This window comes from Ursus arctos, unplaced genomic scaffold (genome assembly GCF_023065955.2).
Source record: "Ursus arctos isolate Adak ecotype North America unplaced genomic scaffold, UrsArc2.0 scaffold_3, whole genome shotgun sequence".
Lineage (NCBI taxonomy): Eukaryota > Metazoa > Chordata > Mammalia > Carnivora > Ursidae > Ursus > Ursus arctos.
This window is the reverse complement of record NW_026622985.1, coordinates 25,394,712-25,416,044: the sequence shown is the minus strand read 5'-3', so window position 1 is coordinate 25,416,044 and position 21,333 is coordinate 25,394,712. Positions and strand designations below refer to the sequence as shown.

The following is a 21,333-nucleotide window of genomic DNA, read 5'->3' as shown; positions in this document are numbered from 1 at the left end:
AGCATGGAAACCAATTTGATTAGTTGAGTTTCATTTTGCTCATAGGTATTTATAGTTTGGACTTATGCAAAAAGTCTCTATGTTTATTATTTTCATTTAAGGCCACTCTGATTCTTGAAACAAATTGCTGGAATGGCCTCATAATAGCCCAAGGAAAGCAGCAGGTCAAGGCTGAGTTCTGTCTACATAGTGTCCCGGCTCCCTTGAAAGCCTGTCGTCCCATTTACAAAAGTTAGTTATTGTACTGGTTGAAAGGAACTGACTTTGACATAGTGTAAAGGTAAAAGTCCAAGTATTTTCAAAATCAGAAGATATTTATAAGTAATATTTATTAAATATCTTTGAGGTATGATGCTGAAGATAAATGAGATTAACAACACTACAAAAATAATAGCTGGATATTTCTCTTTAGCTATGAGTTAAACTAATTATTGCATAACTTTTTCAAAGTTATTAAGTATTAGTAATAATTATTAATAATTATTGCAAACTTTTTCAAAGTCTCTAAACATTCACTTCAAGTGATGTAGAATAATATTAACAACAATACCAAGTAAATATAGTGTCTTAATGTCTTTTAAAGTGTCTTTAAAAGACACTTAGTAGTGTCTTATTTGAATCTCTCTCAAAAAAAAAAAATCTTTTGTGGTAGTTGAGACAGATATCATTATGGTCATACTACCTGCATATTTTTGTTAAGTAAAATTTCCAACATCTCTTACAACTTGTAGCCAGGTACAAAGCCCATCCTCTGATTTTTTTCTTTCTTTGCCTGTCCTCATGATTCAAAAGTATTGGTTGTATTAATGAAAACATTAATTTTTTTCTTTGACAGTTTGTAACTTTTCCCCAAAGTAAATGTACTGAGAAAGATAATGATGTGTTTGAAAGAAAATTGAATTGAAATTTAAGAAGATAGAGTATTAATGGAAAAAATCAAATGTCATTGAGAATTGACATTTAATTAAACTTAGGTTAAATGAAAACTAACCTTAGTCAGTATGTTTCAACTACTTTCACTTTTTTTGTATCCAAAGATTTTTTAAAAAATTACTGACATATAGTTTTAAAAAATCCTATAATTATTCCTCAGTTCATAGTAATTGTTTGGGAGTAATAGAGAGGCCATATTACTAGTTTAATCATGTTAAGTTTTCCTGTATCTTTTCCTCCCTGCTAGGAAAAGGAAGATGACAAATCAGACACTTCAAGTTCTCAGCAACCAAAAAGCCCACAAGGTCTGAGTGACACAGGATATTCTTCTGATGGGATATCAAGTTCACTTGGTGAAATTCCAAGTCTTATTCCAGGTGACGAAAAAGATTTGCTAAAGGGACTCAAAAAGGACTCTTTTTCACAAGAAAGCAGCCCTTCCAGCCCCTCAGATTTGGCTAAGTTAGAAAGTACAGTCCTATCCATTTTGGAAGCTCAGGCAAGTACACTTGTTGAAGAAAAGCCAGAAAAGAAAACCCAACCTCATGAGGTTTCTTCTGAGCCACCTAAGGACCAACCAAAAACTCAGAGTTTGTCTGAAACTATAGAAACTACAATTGCAGAAGAGGAGCTCACAGAAAGTCAAGAAGAAAAAGACACTTTAAAAAAAGATAGCCAACAAGATGCTCCTTCCAGAAAAGACCATGAAGAAAAGTCTGAGTTTGTTGATGACACAGCTACCAGAAGACAGCTTTATGATTCAGTTGAAGACAGTAGCGAAAGTGAGAACTCGCCTGTTCCACAAAGAAAACGGAGAACTAGTGTTGGTTCATCTAGCAGTGATGAGTATAAACAGGAAGATAGTCAAGGATCCGGTGAAGAGGAGGACTTTATTCGAAAACAAATCATAGAAATGAGTGCTGATGAAGATGCTTCAGGTTCTGAAGATGATGAGTTCTTTAGAAGCCAGCTCAAAGAGATCAGTAGTAGTATTGAGAGCCAAAAGAAGGAAGAAACAAAAGGGAAAGGGAAAGCGACAGCAGGGAAACACAGGCGACTAACTCGGAAAAGCAGTGCAAGCTTTGATGATGATGCAGGAAGACGCCATTCGTGGCATGACGAAGATGATGAGACATTCGATGAAAGTCCTGAGCTTAAGTACAGAGAGACTAAAAGTCAGGAGAGTGAAGAACTTGTAATTGCTGGAGGAGGAGGGCTGCGTCGATTCAAAACAATTGAACTCAATAGCACAATAGCAGATAAATACTCTGCAGAGTCCTCACAGAAAAAAACAGGTCTGTATTTTGATGAGGAGCCAGAACTAGAAATGGAAAGCCTGACAGACTCTCCAGAAGATAGGTCAAGGGGGGAAGGATCTTCTAGTCTTCATGCTTCCAGCTTCACTCCTGGAACATCCCCTACATCGGTGTCGTCACTTGATGAGGACAGTGACAGTAGCCCCAGTCACAAAAAAGGAGAGAGCAAACAGCAACGTAAAGCTAGGCACAGGTCACATGGTCCTCTTTTACCTACTATTGAAGATTCTTCAGAGGAAGAAGAGTTGAGAGAGGAAGAAGAATTACTAAAGGAGCAAGAAAAGCAGCGGGAATTGGAGCAGCAACAAAGAAAGACTTCTAGTAAGAAATCAAAGAAAGACAAAGATGAACTTCGAGCACAGAGAAGAAGGGAAAGACCAAAGACACCACCCAGTAATCTCTCTCCCATTGAAGATGCATCTCCAACAGAAGAATTACGTCAGGCTGCAGAAATGGAGGAGCTCCATCGATCTTCCTGTTCTGAATACTCACCTAGCATAGAATCAGACCCAGAAGGTTTCGAAATAAGCCCAGAGAAAATAATAGAAGTGCAAAAAGTTTATAAATTGCCCACAGCTGTGTCTTTGTACTCACCAACAGATGAGCAGTCTATTATGCAGCAAGAAGGTGGCCAAAAGGCATTAAAAAGTGCCGAGGAGATGTATGAAGAAATGATGCATAAAACCCACAAATATAAAGCTTTTCCAGCTGCAACTGAACGAGATGAAATGTTTGAAAAAGAGCCTTTGTATGGTGGGATGTTAATAGAGGATTATATTTATGAATCTCTAGTGGAGGACACATACAATGGTTCAGTAGATGGCAGTCTGCTAACAAGGCAAGAAGACGAAAATGGATTTATGCAGCAGAGAGGGAAAGAGCAAAAAATAAGAATTCCAGAACAGATTTTTGAAGATCCTATGCAAAAAATAACAGACCTCCAGAAAGAGTTTTATGAATTAGAAAGCTTACATTCTGTTGTGCCTCAAGAAGATATTGTTTCAAGCTCTTATATCATCCCAGAAAGCCATGAGATAGTGGATCTGGGTAGTATGGTAACTTCTACCAGTGAAGAAAAAAAATTATTAGATGCTGATGCTGCCTATGAAGAACTCATGAAGAGGCAGCAGATGCAGTTAACACCTGGATCCAGTCCAACCCAGCCCCCCATCATGGATGACATGACAGAGTCTACCATGGACTTTGACAGGGTGCCCGATGCATCTTTGACATCAAGTGTTCTCTCAGGAGCATCTCTTACAGATTCGACGAGCAGCGCAACTCTCTCTATCCCAGATGTCAAGATAACCCAACATTTTTCAACAGAAGAAATTGAGGATGAATATGTAACTGATTATACAAGGGAAATTCAAGAGATAATTGCCCACGAATCACTGATTTTGACCTACTCTGAGCCTTCAGAAAGTGCTACATCTGTCCCACCTTCTGACACACCCTCTCTCACGTCATCTGTTTCTTCAGTTTGTACCACAGATAGCTCCTCACCCATTACTACTTTGGATAGCATAACCACGGTTTATACGGAGCCAGTGGACATAGTAACTAAATTCGAAGATTCTGAGGAGGTCACTTCATCAACATATTTTCCAGGCAGTATTATAGACTATCCGGAAGAAATAAGTGTATCTTTAGATCGGACTGTCGTACCAGATGGAAGAACTAGTGCTGATCATATTGTGATTTCCTTATCTGATATGGAACCTCCTATCATGGAATCTGTAGGAACTAAACCCGAGGGGCTCATTGCTGACACTATTTCCACTGACTCATCTACATCTGAAAAAGACCCAGTGAAGAAAGCCAAGAAGGACACTGGGAATGGAATTATTCTCGAGGTCTTGGAAGCTTACAGAGATAAAAGGGAAAAGTCTGAGGTTGAACTAACAAAAATGGGCTTCTCTGAAACTGTGTTCGATCACCCTCCGTCTGCTATGGCAGTGGAGGAGCAGGCTCCAGCAACATGCCTTCTAGCTGGACAGGTCTTCGATCAAGCAAAACCTGCATCTCACTTCCCATCTGGCAGTCCTTCTGTTACCTCTCTTCCAACTAAAATTCGTCCATTCTTTAGAAGCTCTTCTTTGGATGCGTCAGCCCAACCTCCTCCCCCTCCTCCCCCTCCCCCTCCTCCTCCTCCCCCTCCCCCTCCTCCTCCTCCTCCACCTCTTCCTCCACCAACCTCACCTAAACCAACTATTCATCCTAAAAAAAAGTTACCAGTTACAGCTCCAGTGACTCTGACTCCTACAGCTACACCTCTAGTTGATGCTGTTACTACAGTAGAGGCCACAGCTATTCCAAGAAGCAGTGGGTTACCTATAACAAAAATATGTACCACTGCACCTCCTCCTGTTCCTCCTAAACCATCTTCCATCCCATCTGGACTTGTATTTATACACAGACCTGAGCCAAGTAAACCTCCAATTGCCCCTAAACCAGCAGTTCCTCAGCTTCCAGTAACTACGCAGAAATCAGCAGATACACATCCCAAACCAACAGGTCTATCTTTAACATCAAATATGACACTAAATTTAGTGACTTCAGCAGATTATAAATTACCTTCCCCTACTTCCCCACTTTCCCCTCACTCTAACAAGTCCTCCCCGAGATTTTCCAAATCCCTCATGGAAACCTACGTGGTTATCACGTTGCCATCTGAACCTGGGACTCCCACAGATTCTTCAGCTAGTCAAGCAATTACCAGTTGGCCCCTGGGATCACCCCCCAAAGACCTGATTTCCATCGAACCAGTGTTTTCTATAGTTCCTCCTTTAACAACTGCAGGAATGCCAAGTTCTTCAGAACAGAGCTTATACATCTCTGGAGCTCTGGAGACATTTTCTGCTCTCCCTGTCACAACACTCTCTTCATTTCAAGCAGCCCCAACCTCAGGGACACAGTTTTACACCACTGACATTTCTAAGGCTGAGATCTTAGCAGCCAGAAGTGCAGTCCCTAGTGTTGGTCCCAGCAGTGTGTCTATCTCAATTCCCCCAGAGCCTCTTGCTCTGGATAGCCTACATTTAGAGAAGCATCAGCATAAGGAAAATGGAAAGGTGCAGCTTGTCGGGGATGCCATTGATTTGCGTACAGTACCAAAAGTAGAAGTTAAAGCAACTGAAAAGTGTATGGATCTTTCTGCTTCCACGATGGATATGAAAAGGCAAAGCACCACAAGTGACATTTATGGCAGACAGATTAGTGCTGTCCAGCCATCTATTATAAATCTCAGTGCAACTCCATCCATAGTAAGGCCGATGTCCCTGGTCACTGAGACGGTGACTGTTGTTACGTGCGTAGCTAGTACCAGTTACACCACGGGCACAGAAAGCCTGGTGGGCGCAGCACATGCAACCACAGCACCACTCCAGCTTACTACATCAAAGCATGCTGAGCCCCCATATAGGATACCAAGTGGCCAGGCTTTCCCTGCAGTTAGAGAGGACGCACCAATCAACTTATCCTTAGGTCCTTCGGCATACCCAGCAACATCGGCTATCACAAAACCTGTCACTGCGCCTCCTGTTGGTGTCACAAATGGATGGACTGATAGCATCGCATCCCAGGGGATCACTGATGGGGAAGTGGTAGACCTCAGTACAACAAAGTCTCACCGAACTGTCGTAACAATGGATGAATCCACTTCAGGTGTGGTGACCAAAATAATAGAAGATGATGAAAAGCCTGTTGATCTGACTGCAGGGAGAAGAGCTGTATGCTGTGATATGGTTTATAAGTTACCCTTTGGAAGGAGCTGCACAGCACAGCAGCCTGCAACGACTCTTCCTGAGGACCGTTTTGGTTATAGGGATGACCACTATCAGTACGATCGGTCAGGGCCGTATGGTTATAGAGGGATTGGGGGAATGAAACCATCCATGTCTGACACTAATTTAGCAGAAGCTGGACATTTTTTCTATAAAAGTAAAAATGCTTTTGATTATTCTAGAGGAACTGATGCAGCAGTAGATCTAACTTCAGGGAGAATAACCACAGGTCAGTATGATGTGGCAGCAGACCTTTCCTTGAAATGTCATTACGGTGTCCCTCATCTCATTTCAGGATGAAAAATGTGGTCCCTTTTCCGATTTTGTTACTTTTTGTCTTTCTTTGGATGTTTTGGCAACATATTTCAGAATACATGTGCGCTTTCGTTCCTTCATTTTTTTAATTTGTTCTGCCCAAAGTCACCCGCATGTGCCTGCATGTTCAGCATCGCTTTAATTCTGCATCTAATTAGGTTAACCTGTGGATTTGCATGCAGTCCCATTCATTATGTTCATCAAGATTGAGAGGGCTTTCAAACCCAAAACGCGTCATTCGTTCTGGGAACTGGACTATAACTCTACCCTGTATTTCAGGTGAGGTAATGGATTATTCAAGCAAGACTACAGGTCCATACCCTGAAACACGACAAGTCATTTCAGAAGTTGGGATTAGTACCCCACAGTATTCCACAGCAAGAATGACTCCACCTCCAGGATCTCAGTATGGTGTGGGGAGCGTTTTGAGGTCATCTAATGGTGTTGTCTATTCTTCAGTAGCAACACCAATTCCCTCCACATTTGCTATCACCACACAGCCTGGCTCCATTTTCAGCACCACGGTGAGGGATTTGTCGGGCGTGCACACAGCTGACGGGGTGACTTCATTATCCGCCCTGCACCAGAGCCAGCCAATGCCCAGGTCCTATTTCCTAACAACAGGTGCGTCTGAAACAGACATTGCGGCAACCGGCATTGATATCAATGCCAGTTTGCAGACTCTTACGATGGAAACTCTTACTGCTGAGACAATAGACTCAGTGCCCACTTTAACCACAGCATCCGAAGTGTTTTCTGAAGTGGTGGGAGATGAAAGTGCTATTTTAATGGTCCCTGAAGAAGATAAACAGCAGCAGCAGCTTGACTTGGAGCGTGAACTCTTGGAACTGGAGAAAATTAAGCAGCAGCGTTTTGCTGAGGAATTGGAGTGGGAACGTCAGGAAATTCAAAGGTTCCGGGAACAAGAAAAGATCATGGTTCAAAAGAAGCTGGAGGAGCTGCAGTCGATGAAGCAGCACCTTCTCTATCAGCAGGAAGAAGAGCGGCAAGCCCAGTTCATGATGAGGCAGGAGACATTAGCTCAGCAACAGCTACAGCTGGAGCAGATCCAGCAGCTGCAGCAACAGCTTCACCAGCAGCTAGAAGAGCAAAAGATTCGCCAGATCTACCAGTATAACTATGACCCTTCTGGAACGGCTTCTCCACAAACCACAACGGAGCAGGCCATTTTGGAGGGTCAGTATGCTGCCCCAGAAGGCAGTCAGTTTTGGGCAACTGAGGATGCAACCACCACTGCCTCGGCCGTTGTGGCGATTGAAATACCACAGAGCCAGGGGTGGTACACGGTGCAGTCTGATGGTGTTACTCAGTACATCGCCCCACCCGGCATCCTGAGTACTGTTTCAGAAATACCCCTGACAGACGTGGTGGTAAAGGATGAGAAACAGCCCAAGAAGAGAAGCTCTGCCGCCAAAGGCCGCGGACAGTATGATGAGCTGGGAGAATCTGACGATCCCCGCGGCTTTAAAAAGATCGTGGACAGTGGTGTACAAACTGACGACGAGGACACAGCAGATCGGAGTTATGTGAGTAGGAGGAGGAGGACCAAGAAGAGCGTTGATACGAGCGTCCAAACCGATGATGAAGATCAGGACGAATGGGATATGCCCACCAGAGCAAGGCGAAAAGCTCGAGTCGGCAAGTACGGTGACAGCACGATGGAGGCTGACAAGACCAAACCCCTTTCCAAAGTCTCCAGTATAGCAGTTCAGACAGTAGCAGAGATATCTGTGCAGACTGAACCAGTTGGAACCATAAGAACACCGTCAATACGGGCGCGCGTGGATGCCAAGGTAGAAATAATTAAACACATTTCAGCACCTGAAAAGACTTACAAAGGGGGCAGTTTAGGATGTCAAACAGAAGCAGATTCAGACACACAGAGCCCTCCATATCTGAGTGCCACATCTCCACCCAAAGACAAGAAACGCCCAACACCTTTAGAGATTGGTTACTCATCTCACCTTCGGGCAGATTCCACACTACAGCTGGCTCCTTCCCCACCCAAATCTCCAAAAGTCCTTTATTCACCCATCTCACCACTTTCACCAGGCAAAGCCTTAGAATCAGCCTTTGTACCTTATGAAAAACCCCTCCCTGATGATATAAGTCCGCAGAAAGTACTGCATCCAGATATGGCTAAAGTGCCCCCCGCGAGTCCTAAGACAGCCAAGATGATGCAGCGGTCCATGTCTGACCCCAAGCCTCTGAGTCCAACAGCAGATGAAAGTTCCAGGGCTCCTTTTCAGTATACCGAGGGCTACACGGTAAGAGTGATTCTTTTCAGTTAGAAGGCAATAGATGAGTTGATGTTAACCGCGTGTTTGCAGACTTGAGCAGGCAATGAGGCTCCTGGTACCTCTGAAACCCAGTACTACAGTTTAGTGAGGACTATTGCATTAGAAATTTGGGGAAAAATAGAAAAGTATACATCCATTTAGAAATACCAAAAAAAAAAAAAAGGCAAGCATCTTAGGTGAGGCAAAATGAGAAAGAAGTTTGTTATTTCATAACTTCATGAGACTGAAAGTTTGCTTCTAATCTTGAAATCTCCCAAGTGTCAATTGTCGACTCTGCTTTCAGTGAGTAGAATTAATATTCATATTTAGGTATGATGGAATAAATACTGAACGTAAACAGATTAGACAAAGGATGGCCCTAAATTTAGACCCATGGGTACTGGAAGTCTTTAGCAGGAGGGTCCTTGGAGATCATCCAAGCAGTTTCGTCTTCCTACGGCCAGAATATTTTCATTGAAAGGCTTAGAACATTTATTGCTTAAAAGAGAGCATTTCTAGGGCAGGTAGAGGAAAGTAATTTCATAGTTCATCCGTGCTTGTTTAGTTTCTGGCAATTTTCTTAATCTAACCTCAGGTAAGCCTTAGTCCCAGGGCTTACAGAAGCAAAAAGAATTTTTATGTTTCTTTGAATAATAGTGGTTAATTATTGAAAAATATATAGGCATGCTTCAAAGGAGAAAGAACATATATAGATATGTTGGACACATCTGTGAAGATCTCTCCAGCTGAGCTAATAAGAAATGGTAATAATCAGGTATAAAAACACGTGTATCCTACTTTAAAAGTCTAATATATAACAGAAGGCTGTTGATAAATATGATGGTTCAATTTAATACAAGATGTTCAAATTAAAAGTTCTCTTAATTTACTGGTTTGTGAACTCCAGGTCTTCAAACCCTGAAGCTTCTAAATAGGTTTATCTGAGACATTGCTGTATTTCTGCTGGCCCATGTATATTAAACATTGGCTGTGGGCTGAAAAACATGCCATTAAATATGACTATAAGTCTGTTTATAGGTATATAGATATCTCCATAGGTATATTAAAAACTATAAATTCATGTGTGTTCTCTAGTTTCATAGTGACATTTTATTATTACATATTTTCTCAAACACTGTGTAAAATTGTCTTCATGTGGGGGACAGAGGTCATAACTGTTAGGTCAGGAAACCACTGGTGAATTGAAATTACATTCAATTTACAGAGAATTATTTTTTCTATGGCTTTGTTTCTAGAATTAAATCTATTGTGAGAAGTGATTTTCAACTCAGCTATATGTATAGGTATTTATTTTTATAGCAGTGGCGTATAAATTCACCTAAGAGTTGCTTGGAAAACTTGGAAAATGTGGCTTTTGACAGGACTTTAATATTTACGGTTTGTGTCCTTAGAAAGAATAAGCTTTTCCAGTTGGTGTGTTGGTCATTTACTTAATGTATGGCCCTGTACCCTTAATTCATATGAACTCAGTTAGAGAAGAGGTTGGAGTTGTCAGTATTTTTTTCCACAGAATTCACTTCGGATTTGGAAGTGTGAAATGAAAGATACAGTGAGTTATGTGGGTTCTATTACAGGTAATGCTACTGAATAACTATCTAATCACAAAAGAAGTTGGGTAGAATTACTAAATAATTTCTGAGCCTGAAAAATCCTAGGTGGATGAGCCTCAAAGCACAATTCAGTAGTTCCTTTTTCTAATTGGTCCAACTCAGTGCTTTAATATGGAAGAACTGTGTATCAATTCAAAGATACTGTTTTATTTCATGCACAAGGTAGACCATTTTTGTATACAGGCAATGTTTTTGGCACTGTAGATACTTTGATTCTAATATGTGAATTTTATAATTGGTTTCTTTGCCCATTTCTAGACATGCGTTGAGTCTGTTTTAAAAACTAAATTAATTCCTTCATTATAAGCATGGATTAGTTGTATTGAAAAGAATAATCTTCTAAGTGATATTCATAGTGATATGGGTTTAAGAAGTTTAGCTCAGTAATTTACATACTGTTAATTTTCTCAGACCAGTAAAGTTGAAAAGAATCACCACTTGGTAGCCATTGAGACAACACGGTATAAAATGTGTACTGTAATATAGCATAAAAGAGAAGTTCTATCCTGTATGAGATGCTGTGCTGAGATCTCCTTTTTCTGGAAATGTTAGGAAATGTTTCAAAGAGGAGGTTCTGAAACATGAAAGTGAAATCTCTGTCGGACCATGAAGAGAAAAAAGGAGGTCTCTCTAAATAGAGGAAACAATATACAAAGGTTCAGACTGAGGAACAGACATAAAGCAAAGGGGAGGAAGATGTTTACTGTAAATGAAACTGGAAAGGTAGTAAAGAACATGTCACAGGGCATGTAATTTGCTGAGTTACAGTTTTGGATTTCCTTCCCATGGCTATCAAGAGATTAGACCAAATTAGAGATTAGACCAAAGAGATTAGTGCCTTCGGTCTTCTTGGTTTTCTTGACACTGTTGGCTAGCCACTGTACTCCCCCGACTCGTGCTTTCTTTACTGTCATTTCTCTAAACTGCACCTAAAGTGGTTTTCTAAAATGTATGCCAGATGATATCATGCACTCCACAGCTTCAACTCTCCAGCAGTCCTCATCAAATTCAGAATATCTTAGAAATTTCTTAACAGGGACCCATAGGATCTCTTCTCTGCCTGCCTCACAATCACCGGTCACTCCCACATTTGCCTCATCCTCTCACTCTGCTCCAGCTGCTGACTTTGCCATTTGCTGGATGTGCCAACCTCATCTCCATCCCAGCCCTGGGTTGGGATCTCTCTCTCCTCAGATCTTTGCCTGCCTCATTCCTGTGTACAGGTTTCTGCTTAAGTTTTACTACCACAGAGAGGCTTTCCTTACCTCATTCTCTAAATAAATCTTCCTGGGGCACCTGAATGGTTCAGTCGGTTAAATGCCTGTCAGACTCTTGATTTTGGCTCAGGGCATGATCTCAGAGTCCTGAAATTGAGCCCCGCATCAGGCTTCATGCTGAGTGTGGAGCCTGCTTCGGATTCCCTCTCCCTTCCTCTCTGCCCCCCTGCCCTGCGTGTTCTCTCTCTCTCTCTCAAAAAAAGTTAATAATAAAAATAAAATAATAATAATAAAGCACTGTATTGTACTTTTTGTTTGTTCCCAGGCAAATGTGAACTGATTTTTGCTTGATTGGTTCATTTTTGGTCCTCTTTCCATATTCACTTTTTTGTCTTGGTAACTATCTCAGAAACTTTTTGGAGCACTTTAATTATTACCAGATTCTTCCTTATGGGTCAAATCTTCCTTCCCGGAGTTTCAGAACATTTGTCTTAATCTTGCAGTTTGGAACATCAGAGATTTAAATTTGATTCTATTCCTACCCCAAAGGAATTCAACTATTCCTACCCCACAGGAATTCTAAGGCAGAGGATGATTAGTGTCTAGTTAGTGTTTCACTGGCACTTTGAGTTCATGCTAAGCCCTAAGATGTCTTATATATTCAATTAATTAAAATTAGCACTAATTAACATAAAATCACAAAATAATGTGCTCAATGTGCATAACTGAAGCAGTGAGTTATCCGAGTTAATTTTATGGAGTTCCGTAATGTTCCCCAGTGTCTATAAGAGTGAACTCTATCCCCTTTCTAGACCCCATCATTCTGGTATCAAAGTCATAATCTGTGTTTTGATAATGTGTATGTAACCAGGGTACCTGGGTGGCTCAGTCAGTTAAACATCTGCCTTCAGCTCAGGTCATGATTCTGGAGTCCTGGGATCAAACCCCACATCGGGCTCCTTGCTCAGTAGGAAGTCTGCTTCTCCCTCTGCCCCTCACCCTGCTTGTGCTCTCTTACACACACATGCTCTCTCTCTCTCTCAAATAAATACATAACATCTTTAAAAAACTTTATGTAACCAGTTTTATCTTGTAGCTTACTTCCTTTTACAAATGTAAATTTTTAACTCTGAGTAAAGGTGGGATAAAATTGCTGCCTTTTTCCTTAAGTCTTCAGTTTGCTTCCCAGGAAAATTCTCAAGAGATATCACAGAAACAAGGTCAACATTTATTCCTCCCCATGAGATTAAGCTGACTACCCAGATATGACTTGATAATGATGTATTTGCATCACAATTGAGAAAGCTCAGGAAGAAGTATGCTTTCTAATGAAAGGTAGTATGTACACAATGATTTTCTCACTTTTATTAGTAAAACTCTTCTTCAACTAGAATGCTTAATGGAAGCCAAATAGTTAAAAATAGGTAGAAAGTGGTATGGAATGATCCAGTGACTATCGGTAATGATTACATGAAATAATATTCACCACCTTCCTATCACTAAGTCTGGCAACTGTAGGTAACTAGTCGTGTTGATTCCCTCTCCTTAGGTTGACATTGGCAATATCTGTATGTCCTTAGCACAAATTTGCCAACTGTCATTAAAGAGCTTTACTTTATGGGTTGGTGCAAATACCTCTCAAATCTCCTAGTAACTATGTAGGCTTTCATATTCTGTGGACTACATAATGCCTCTTCTCTAGAAATATCAGATTCCTGTTCTCTGTGCTGATTTTAAATGTACTCTTCTGGGTAAATAAACCAGAGCTCCACATGTGTTCCGCACGCCCTTTATCTTTCTTATATACAACGAGATTGATTTACATCATTGCCTCACATGATCAATAACTTCACCAAGGAAAGTTAATATAGCGTATTCTCTACAAAATCAGGGGAGAAGCTGACATCATCCATCGGAAGAAATAGCATTGTAAATTCAAGGAATTTGGTGCTAGAAAGGGTCTAATTCACTCAAAAGATTTCTTGATCTTAAAAAATAGCATTTTTGAGTGATTTCTTTAAAAAAAGACATGTATTTCAGAAATAGCACGTTTTGCCAATGAGGATACATACCACTTTTTGTACTAAAATAAGCTACATTTAAAATGATATCACCTCTGTATGTTAAAAATCCTAGGCTGAGTGTTCAAGCTGGTTTTTTTTCCCTATCCTTAGACTTACTGAGCAAGTATAGAGCTTTTTGAATAATAAGGCACACTCCCTATTAAAATCTTCTTATTCTAGACTTTAAGCCAGGATCCTATTGCAAAGCAGATGGTAATTCATGAGCTGATTTTTACAAGAATATGTTTTGCTTCACTGATTGCTGTTTTGATAGCTATTTTTAAGATTTTTGGAACCCTTTAATATGTATTTCTGAAAGTAATTTCCATAACCTAAAGTGAAAAATTTTATTTCTGTCTATTTTATTTCTGTCAGAATATACAGAATTAAGAAATAATGACTGTGATGGCCAGGTATGATTTAAAAATTAATAATTACTTGAGGTTGCTTTTTATTACTCTGTTTGAAAAACGAGGTAAAACTGACTTTGATGAAATTACCCATTTTATAATGGTGGTATTTATGTATGTCAGGAAAGATTAGTCAGATATTAAAGATTGGCTTTGTAAATCATAATTATTCTTTCTGTAGCTCTTTCTTCATTACTAATATTTTTCTCATTATACTTCTTTATGATTAAAATCTTGCACTTGGAAATGCATCTGTTTTAAAATTAAAGTAGGAAATACTATTTTAAAGGGTTTTCCAAAATAATGACAATAAAATAATAATTTATGGGAATTATTAGGATATAAAAATAAAAATTAATGTCTGTACATATACATATATATACACATTATATATTATACATTACCTTTATATATTTCATATATACATATACATATACATATAAAGTAAGTGAGTTGAAAACGAGAAAGTTTTTAAGTTGATCTCATCAATTCAGTGTTTAGTAGTTAACATTGCTATAGTCCATATGTAAAAACTAATTTCAAAACAAAGGTTTTTAGACTGAAGGAGAAAAAAATCAAATCATTTGTATTATCCTTAATGCATCTACATTTCAAAATAAGCAAATGAGCATAATTATAAGAAACACTTAAAATGTCACACTTAAATATTCGGACATGCCTGTTTAACACAGGGGAGTTATGAATTAATAGAGCATTGGTTATTACTGACATGGTTAAAAAACATAGAACATTAATATTAATTAGCTTCTTAGGTATATTATCATAGTATTAGTTTCTGATCAATTCACTACACTTTCTCTTGTGGATGGTTGTGCTATTTGTAACTGACTAGACAAGGAAGCTGCATACGTATTCTCCCAAATACATCCCTTCCTAACATAGAAACATGCACTATTGCAGATTTGTACAAATTTCTAAAAATTACTAATTATTTACTGTTGTCTATGACTGGAAAAAATTAGGAAGCAACTAAAATGATTATAATATAAAAATTTGGAAATTTGATTTTATACTTTGCGGTATAAGCTATGTAGAGGCATCACAATGTATCCTAGTAGTTGTATGACATTTCTTATCATCATATTCAACATCAGAATACAGAAGTCCCTCCTTATCCATGGTTTTGCTTTCGATGGCTTCAGTTTCGATTGTCCACCACAGTCTGGAAACAGATGATCCTCCTTCTGAAGTATTGTCAGAAGGTCAGTAGCAGTCTAGCGCTCCATCGTTCACCTCACTTTATCCCATCATGTAGGCGTTTTATCAACTGGCATCATCACAAGAAGAAGGATGAGTAGATTACAGTAAGATATTTTGAGAGAGGGAAAAAGAGACCACATTCACGTAACTTTTATTATACTATATTGTTGTAATTGTTCTATTTTATTATTGTCATTAATCTCTTACTCTAATTTACGAATTAAACTTTGTCATAGATATGTGGCTATAGGAAAAAACAGTTTATATGGTTCAGTACTATCTGTGGTTTCAGGCAACCACTGAGGGTCTTGGAACGTGTCTCCCATGTATAAGGGAGGACTACTGTCTATGTTTATAATAGCTGTATATGCATATATGTCCGTATGTACAGTATACATACATAAAATACTTCATGTGTTTGTGGCCTCATACAACTAATACATTATTTTCACATGCAGTAGCTTGGTTGAGATCCAAACCACTTATTTTCTGTAGGCTTTATGTTTATTTTATACCATAGTCTGAAGATGAGGAACCTAAAGTTCCATCCCCAACCCCCATACTCAGCCAAGATAATTCATTTGCATCAAATGAAGCCCTGGATTTAACAGGATTTTCTTTATGGCACTGTTCTGTATCATGAATGCTGTGTAGAGTTTGAATTAGGAGAACACTAGAACACATGCGATGAGGTAAACAGAGTCTTCGATGAACTGGCTAGTTTAAACTACCTCAGTTTATTTAGCCTGAAGCTATAAAGAACAATGGGATTTTTAAAAATCTATTTTATTTTAACCTCAAGAACAAGGTGCAAGGGATTCAACTTAAAACAGTCGAAAAATTGAACCTTAATGCTTAAAAACAATGTAAGAAACCATTAAGCTAGATTTTATAGAACTGCTTTTGCAGAATTTTTCTTTGGTCAAAAAATTTTTATGAAATGGCAAATAAAAACTTAGCTTTTTCCTCTTGAGGAAACAAAATTCAATAGAAATAGAAGATTTGCAATAGAAGGTGATTACACTTTGTCACTTCTCCCCTCTTCTCTAGTGAATGATTACATATGTTTATGGAAAATTATATATATACAAACATTGTTTGGGCTGTCTAATAAGCCATCTTAGCTACATGAATAAATTGCTCTTAGTAGATTGGACATTTTAATTTCTTATCTATTAGGTAGTATATTTTGGCATGACAGGAACAAGGCAGGTCCCCATTGTTTCGTTTTCGGTAAAGCTCAGCCCTAATCACAGAGCTGAGTCTCCAGGCCGAGAAACTACTTAGATGGCTTAGTCATTTACTTCTTTGAACCTTGATGTGAAATCTCTGCGGCAAGGACTAATTACTGCTAATTGTAGAGAATTGTATAATACTTTGTGAAAGATTTGACATCACAATATTAATTTTACTTTTGATGTGAGTAAATGTGCATGAATTTCTTCAGAGTGTCATAAGTATTAAAACAATAGAAATGTTTGTAACAGAAAAAGCAGTGTTATATTTAGAGAAAGCTTCTTTGCTGGTGGTTTTGCAGTTTTTCCCTTTGTGGCAGGAGCTGATGCCTATAAGTGCTCACTCAAATGCACAACACTCAATAAGCTGAGGTTTCATTAATTATCCATTTGGAAAATCGTCTAATCACCCATCCAAGTATTCCATTATTCTTACGTAACTGAGTGTGTAGAATTGAGAATTGGAAATAAAAGTTAACTTCTTAAAATGTTTAGTAAATATATTGTTATATTTATATCACCCCATGAGTTTTATCTTCTAGAAGATATTTAGTAAATATTTAGTAAATATATTGTTATATTTATATCAGCCCATGAGTTTTATCTTCTAGAAGACTTAGTAAGACATTCCTTGCCAATTTTTTAACTGGACTGCCTTCTTTTATCACTTGTATATAGTGTTGTCTTTCTAAAGAATCAAATGGTTCAGCAGTTGATATGGACTAAGGATCATGGTCAAGTACTGTACAAGGAAAATTTGCTCTTTAATTTGTGGGGAGCTATTTCACGTGGTTTGGGCTTATGAAAAATAAATATTTAATTCATTGCAAACATAGGTAGATAAAAGCAACTCGGAACTATTTTAATGCCATGTTTTAATTTTTGTTTTATTTTTATCTGAACTATCTTAAGGCCAAGGTTGTGTTCCAGGCCCAAGGATGGATAAGCAATCAATGACAGAGAAACAAAAAACAGTAGAGATTTCTGTGATTTTGTGGTTAGGCTCTTGAAGAGTCTAAACATAAAATATCTTTATTATCCCAAGGTAACTTTGCACCACTGTTAAAATGGTCATTATGTTTTTTATGACTTTTGGTAGGTAGTCCTTGAATTATTCCTCGAATTGCTGATGATCTAGTGCTCTAGAAGACGTATCACAGAAGTAATGAATCAGAATTCCAGTATACCATGTGCAGAAATGTAGCAGAATTCGAGTTTTACACTTTGCAGCGTTTACAATCAAGTTAGTTTTGTTGTGAAAGATTGCCAATAAGGAAATATTTTATAGAAACATTGGAGGTCACTACAATCTCTCTTTTTGGATCAATAATTGTCATCAATATGGAATAATTCTCAGGCAGGTAGTACTACCAAATTTAGCATGTGGGAGAAAAGGTTGCAGAAAAAAAAAGGAGAACATGTATTTTACTTCTTTTATTTATGTTGCTGTGTTCGGATAAGTTTTCATGTTAATTCTTGGAAATTTTTATTAACTTTATTATTCTACTTCAGATTGCCCACATAAACCACTGAATGCATTTTCGGATAAGGAAATAGAGTCAGTATCTCAGAGTGGCATAGTAGAGCTGTGGTGCGTGATGCTTTGCCCTTGAAGAAGGAATCAGGGTTAGATCGTGGTTCCTGGCATCCTGGGTGCTGGTCCAAAAGCACCATGTAAAAGTTAAATGAGAAAATAGGAGGTATCTGTGTTCATTTTCCGATGTTCTGATCTGTTATTTTAATTCTTCTGCTATCAAGTTTTCATAGCCTCTAGGTTATGTGAATGCTTTTAAATTACTTCTTTGTTTCTCTTTATGCTTACTGGTCATCAAGCCTTCTTTCGACCTAAGAGCATAAAGCAGAATATGTTTTGCTGCCCCAATTAATTTTTGAAGTAGTAACTACAGAAAGAGTGGTTTTAAACTTAGTAATAATAACAATGTTGGGAGATTAAAAGCAAGAGAAAAAGGAGGTCATCAGTAGCTTTAGGCGTTTTCTTTTCTCCTAGGAAAATAATCTAGAAAGCGTAGTGTTAAATTAACCCACAAACTAGTTAAGAAATATATCTGTATACTCACACATCAATGTGTCTTTCTAATGAAAATGTAGAATTTAGAAATACAATATGTCCTACTTCTGAAACCATGATCATTAGCTTCACTTTAGTTTTTATACCCTTGTAGTTAGTAAACATTTGACTTTACAGCACTGAAGTATCAAAATGTCATATTTCTTTAATCCTGTAAAGCAAATTATCATTTATATATTGTTCACTGAAGGTTTGGTCATGGTCTAGCCCTCCGTAGACTTTTAAAGACAACAGCTCTTCTGTTTATATGTCCAGCTTGGCAAATTGGTGCCTTACGTGATTTCCAAGGCCATGATTCTTAAAAGTCCTATCATTGGCACTGTCATTCGACTAAATTTTAAATGTGTCTGTATCAGAAATAGGGGTTAACTTTGTTTGGATGGGCTCTGGAACTCAAAGGGTCCCTTAGTAAAGCTCTCATATTTTGAATATGACACAGACCTATGTTCATGCAGTTAAGAAGGGAGAACACCTCTCATTATTCTAATCTCTTACAGCAAGAAGAACAAAACACTTCAATTATGTGGCCACACCATGATATATCCTTCTGTGTATATAATACTGCTTTAGCAAAACACAGAAGTAAGGTTGGGTGGCATTGGTTAATTGCAAACAATTTGAGTCTGTTTGTCCCTATGTAATAGTGTGTCTGGTTACTAAATTTGTAAAAATTATGGAAAGGGAAAAACTATCATTTTTTTTCACATTCACCTAACATTGAGCATTTCGAATATGCAATAGAATACTATTGCCAAAATTAGACAGTCTCTAAAACCATATTTAGCAAAATTACTCATGTGAGAAGTACATTTTATCATATTCTAGTTAACTATACAAAAGCTTTTGAGTGGTTCAGGGAGTTGATACTGTTTAGAAAGTTGAAAATTTTTATTTTCTGCAAAGGAAGTAATAAGATGTAAAAAATATGACTGGTAGAGTTTATTGTAAAACAAGGCATAGTATTTTTTTTACAAATGCAAAAAAATTGTAGCTTAGATTTTAATATTTTTTAAAGATTTATTTATTTATTTTAGAGGGCAGGGTTGGGCAGAGAAAGAGGGAGAGAAAGTCTCAAACCAACTCTGCACTGACTGCCAAGCCTAACGCAGGGCTCAATCTTACGACTTTCAGTTGCTTGCTTTTTTTTTTTTTCATTTTCTTGATAATGACCTCTGATAGACGAAAGTTTGAAATTTTCAATGAAGTTTCATTTATCTGCTTTTTCTTTTGTTACTCATACTTTTGATCTCATATCTAAAATCCTGGGTCGTAAAGATTTACTTCCATTTTTTTCTCTTGAGAGTTTTGTGGTTTGAGCTCTTTTATTTAGGTAGTCAATCAATTTTGAGTTAATTTTTATGTAGGATATGAGGTAGGTGTCCAACTTCATTCTTTTGGATGTGGATATACACCATCATTTGTTGAAGAGATTACTCTTTCCCTGTTGAATGGCTTTGGCTCCCTTGTCCCAAATTAATTAACCAAGATGTGAGGGTTTATTTCTGCACTCTCAGTTCTGTTCTATTGATTTAGGTTTGTTCTTCTGCCAGTACCACACTGTTTTGATTACTATAGCTTTGAAGTTGCTCCGATGAGGAAGTATGGGTCCTCCAACTTTGTTTTTTTCTTTTTAAATACTGTTTTGGCTGTTGGAGGCTCTTTGAAATTCCATATGAATTTGATGATCAGCTTTTCTATTTCTGCAAAATAAGGCCCTTGGAACTTTTTTTTTTTTTTTAATTTAAGTTCAAGTTAGTTAACATATAGTGTACTCTTGGTTTTGGAGTAGAATTACATATAACACCGTGCTCATCACAAGTGCCCTCCTTAATGCCCATCACCCATTTAGTGCATTCCCCCACTTACCTCCCCTCCAGCAACCCTGTTCTCTGTAGTTAAGAGTGTCTTATGGTTTGCCTTCTTCTCTCTTTTTATCTTATTTTTCCTTCCCTTCCACTATGTTCATCTGTTTCATTTCTTAAATTCCACATGAGTGAAATTATGTTTGTCTTTCTCTGACTGACTTATTTCACTTGCCATAATATATTCTAGTTCCATCCACATTGTTGCAAATAGCAAGATTTCATTCTTTTCATGGCTGAATAATATTCTATTGTATATATGTGCTGCATCTTCTTTATCCATTCATCAGTTGATGGACATTTGGGTTCTCTCAATAATTTGGCTGTTGTTGATAATGCTGCTATAAACATTGGGCTGCATGTGCCCCTTTGAATCAGTATTTTTGTATCCTTCAGATAAATACCTGGTAGTGCAATTGCTGGGTCATAGGATGGTTTTATTTTTAATTTCTTAAGGAACCTTGAAACTCTTTTCCAGAGTGACTGCACCAGTTTGCATTCCCACAAACAGTACAAAAGTGTTCCCCTTTCTCCACAGTATCACCAACACCTGTTTCCTGACTTGTTCATTTTAGCCATTCTGACAGGTCTGAGGTACTATCTCATTGTGGTTTTGATTTATATTTCCCTCATGATGAATGATGCTGAGCAGTTTTTCATGTATCTGTTAGCCATTTGTATGCCTTCTTTGTAGAAATGTCTGTTCATGTCTTCTGCCCATTTCTTAACTGGATTATTTGGTTTTGGGGGGTGTTGATTTTGATGGGTTCTTTGTAGATTTTGGATACTAACTCTTTGTCCGATATGTCATTTTCAAATATCTTCTCCGATTCCGTCGGTTGCCTTTTAGTATTTTTTAATTGTTTCCCTCGCTGTCCAGAAGCCTTTTATCTTGATGAGGTCCCAGTAGTTCATTTTTACTTTTGTTTCCCTTGCATCCAGAGACATGTCTAGTA

The 21,333-nt window shown here is 38.1% G+C and overlaps 1 protein-coding gene across 1 annotated transcript in view; it reads left to right on the top strand.

The window, feature by feature from the left end:
* PCLO (piccolo presynaptic cytomatrix protein) overlaps nt 1–21,333 on the top strand; it is a 372,284-nt gene that overhangs the window by 185,488 nt on the left and 165,463 nt on the right. The window contains exons 5-6 of the mRNA XM_026504655.4: nt 1,181–6,263; nt 6,629–8,637. Of these exons, the coding sequence (XP_026360440.3) occupies nt 1,181–6,263; nt 6,629–8,637 (7,092 nt within the window). The remainder of the gene's footprint in view (nt 1–1,180; nt 6,264–6,628; nt 8,638–21,333) is intronic.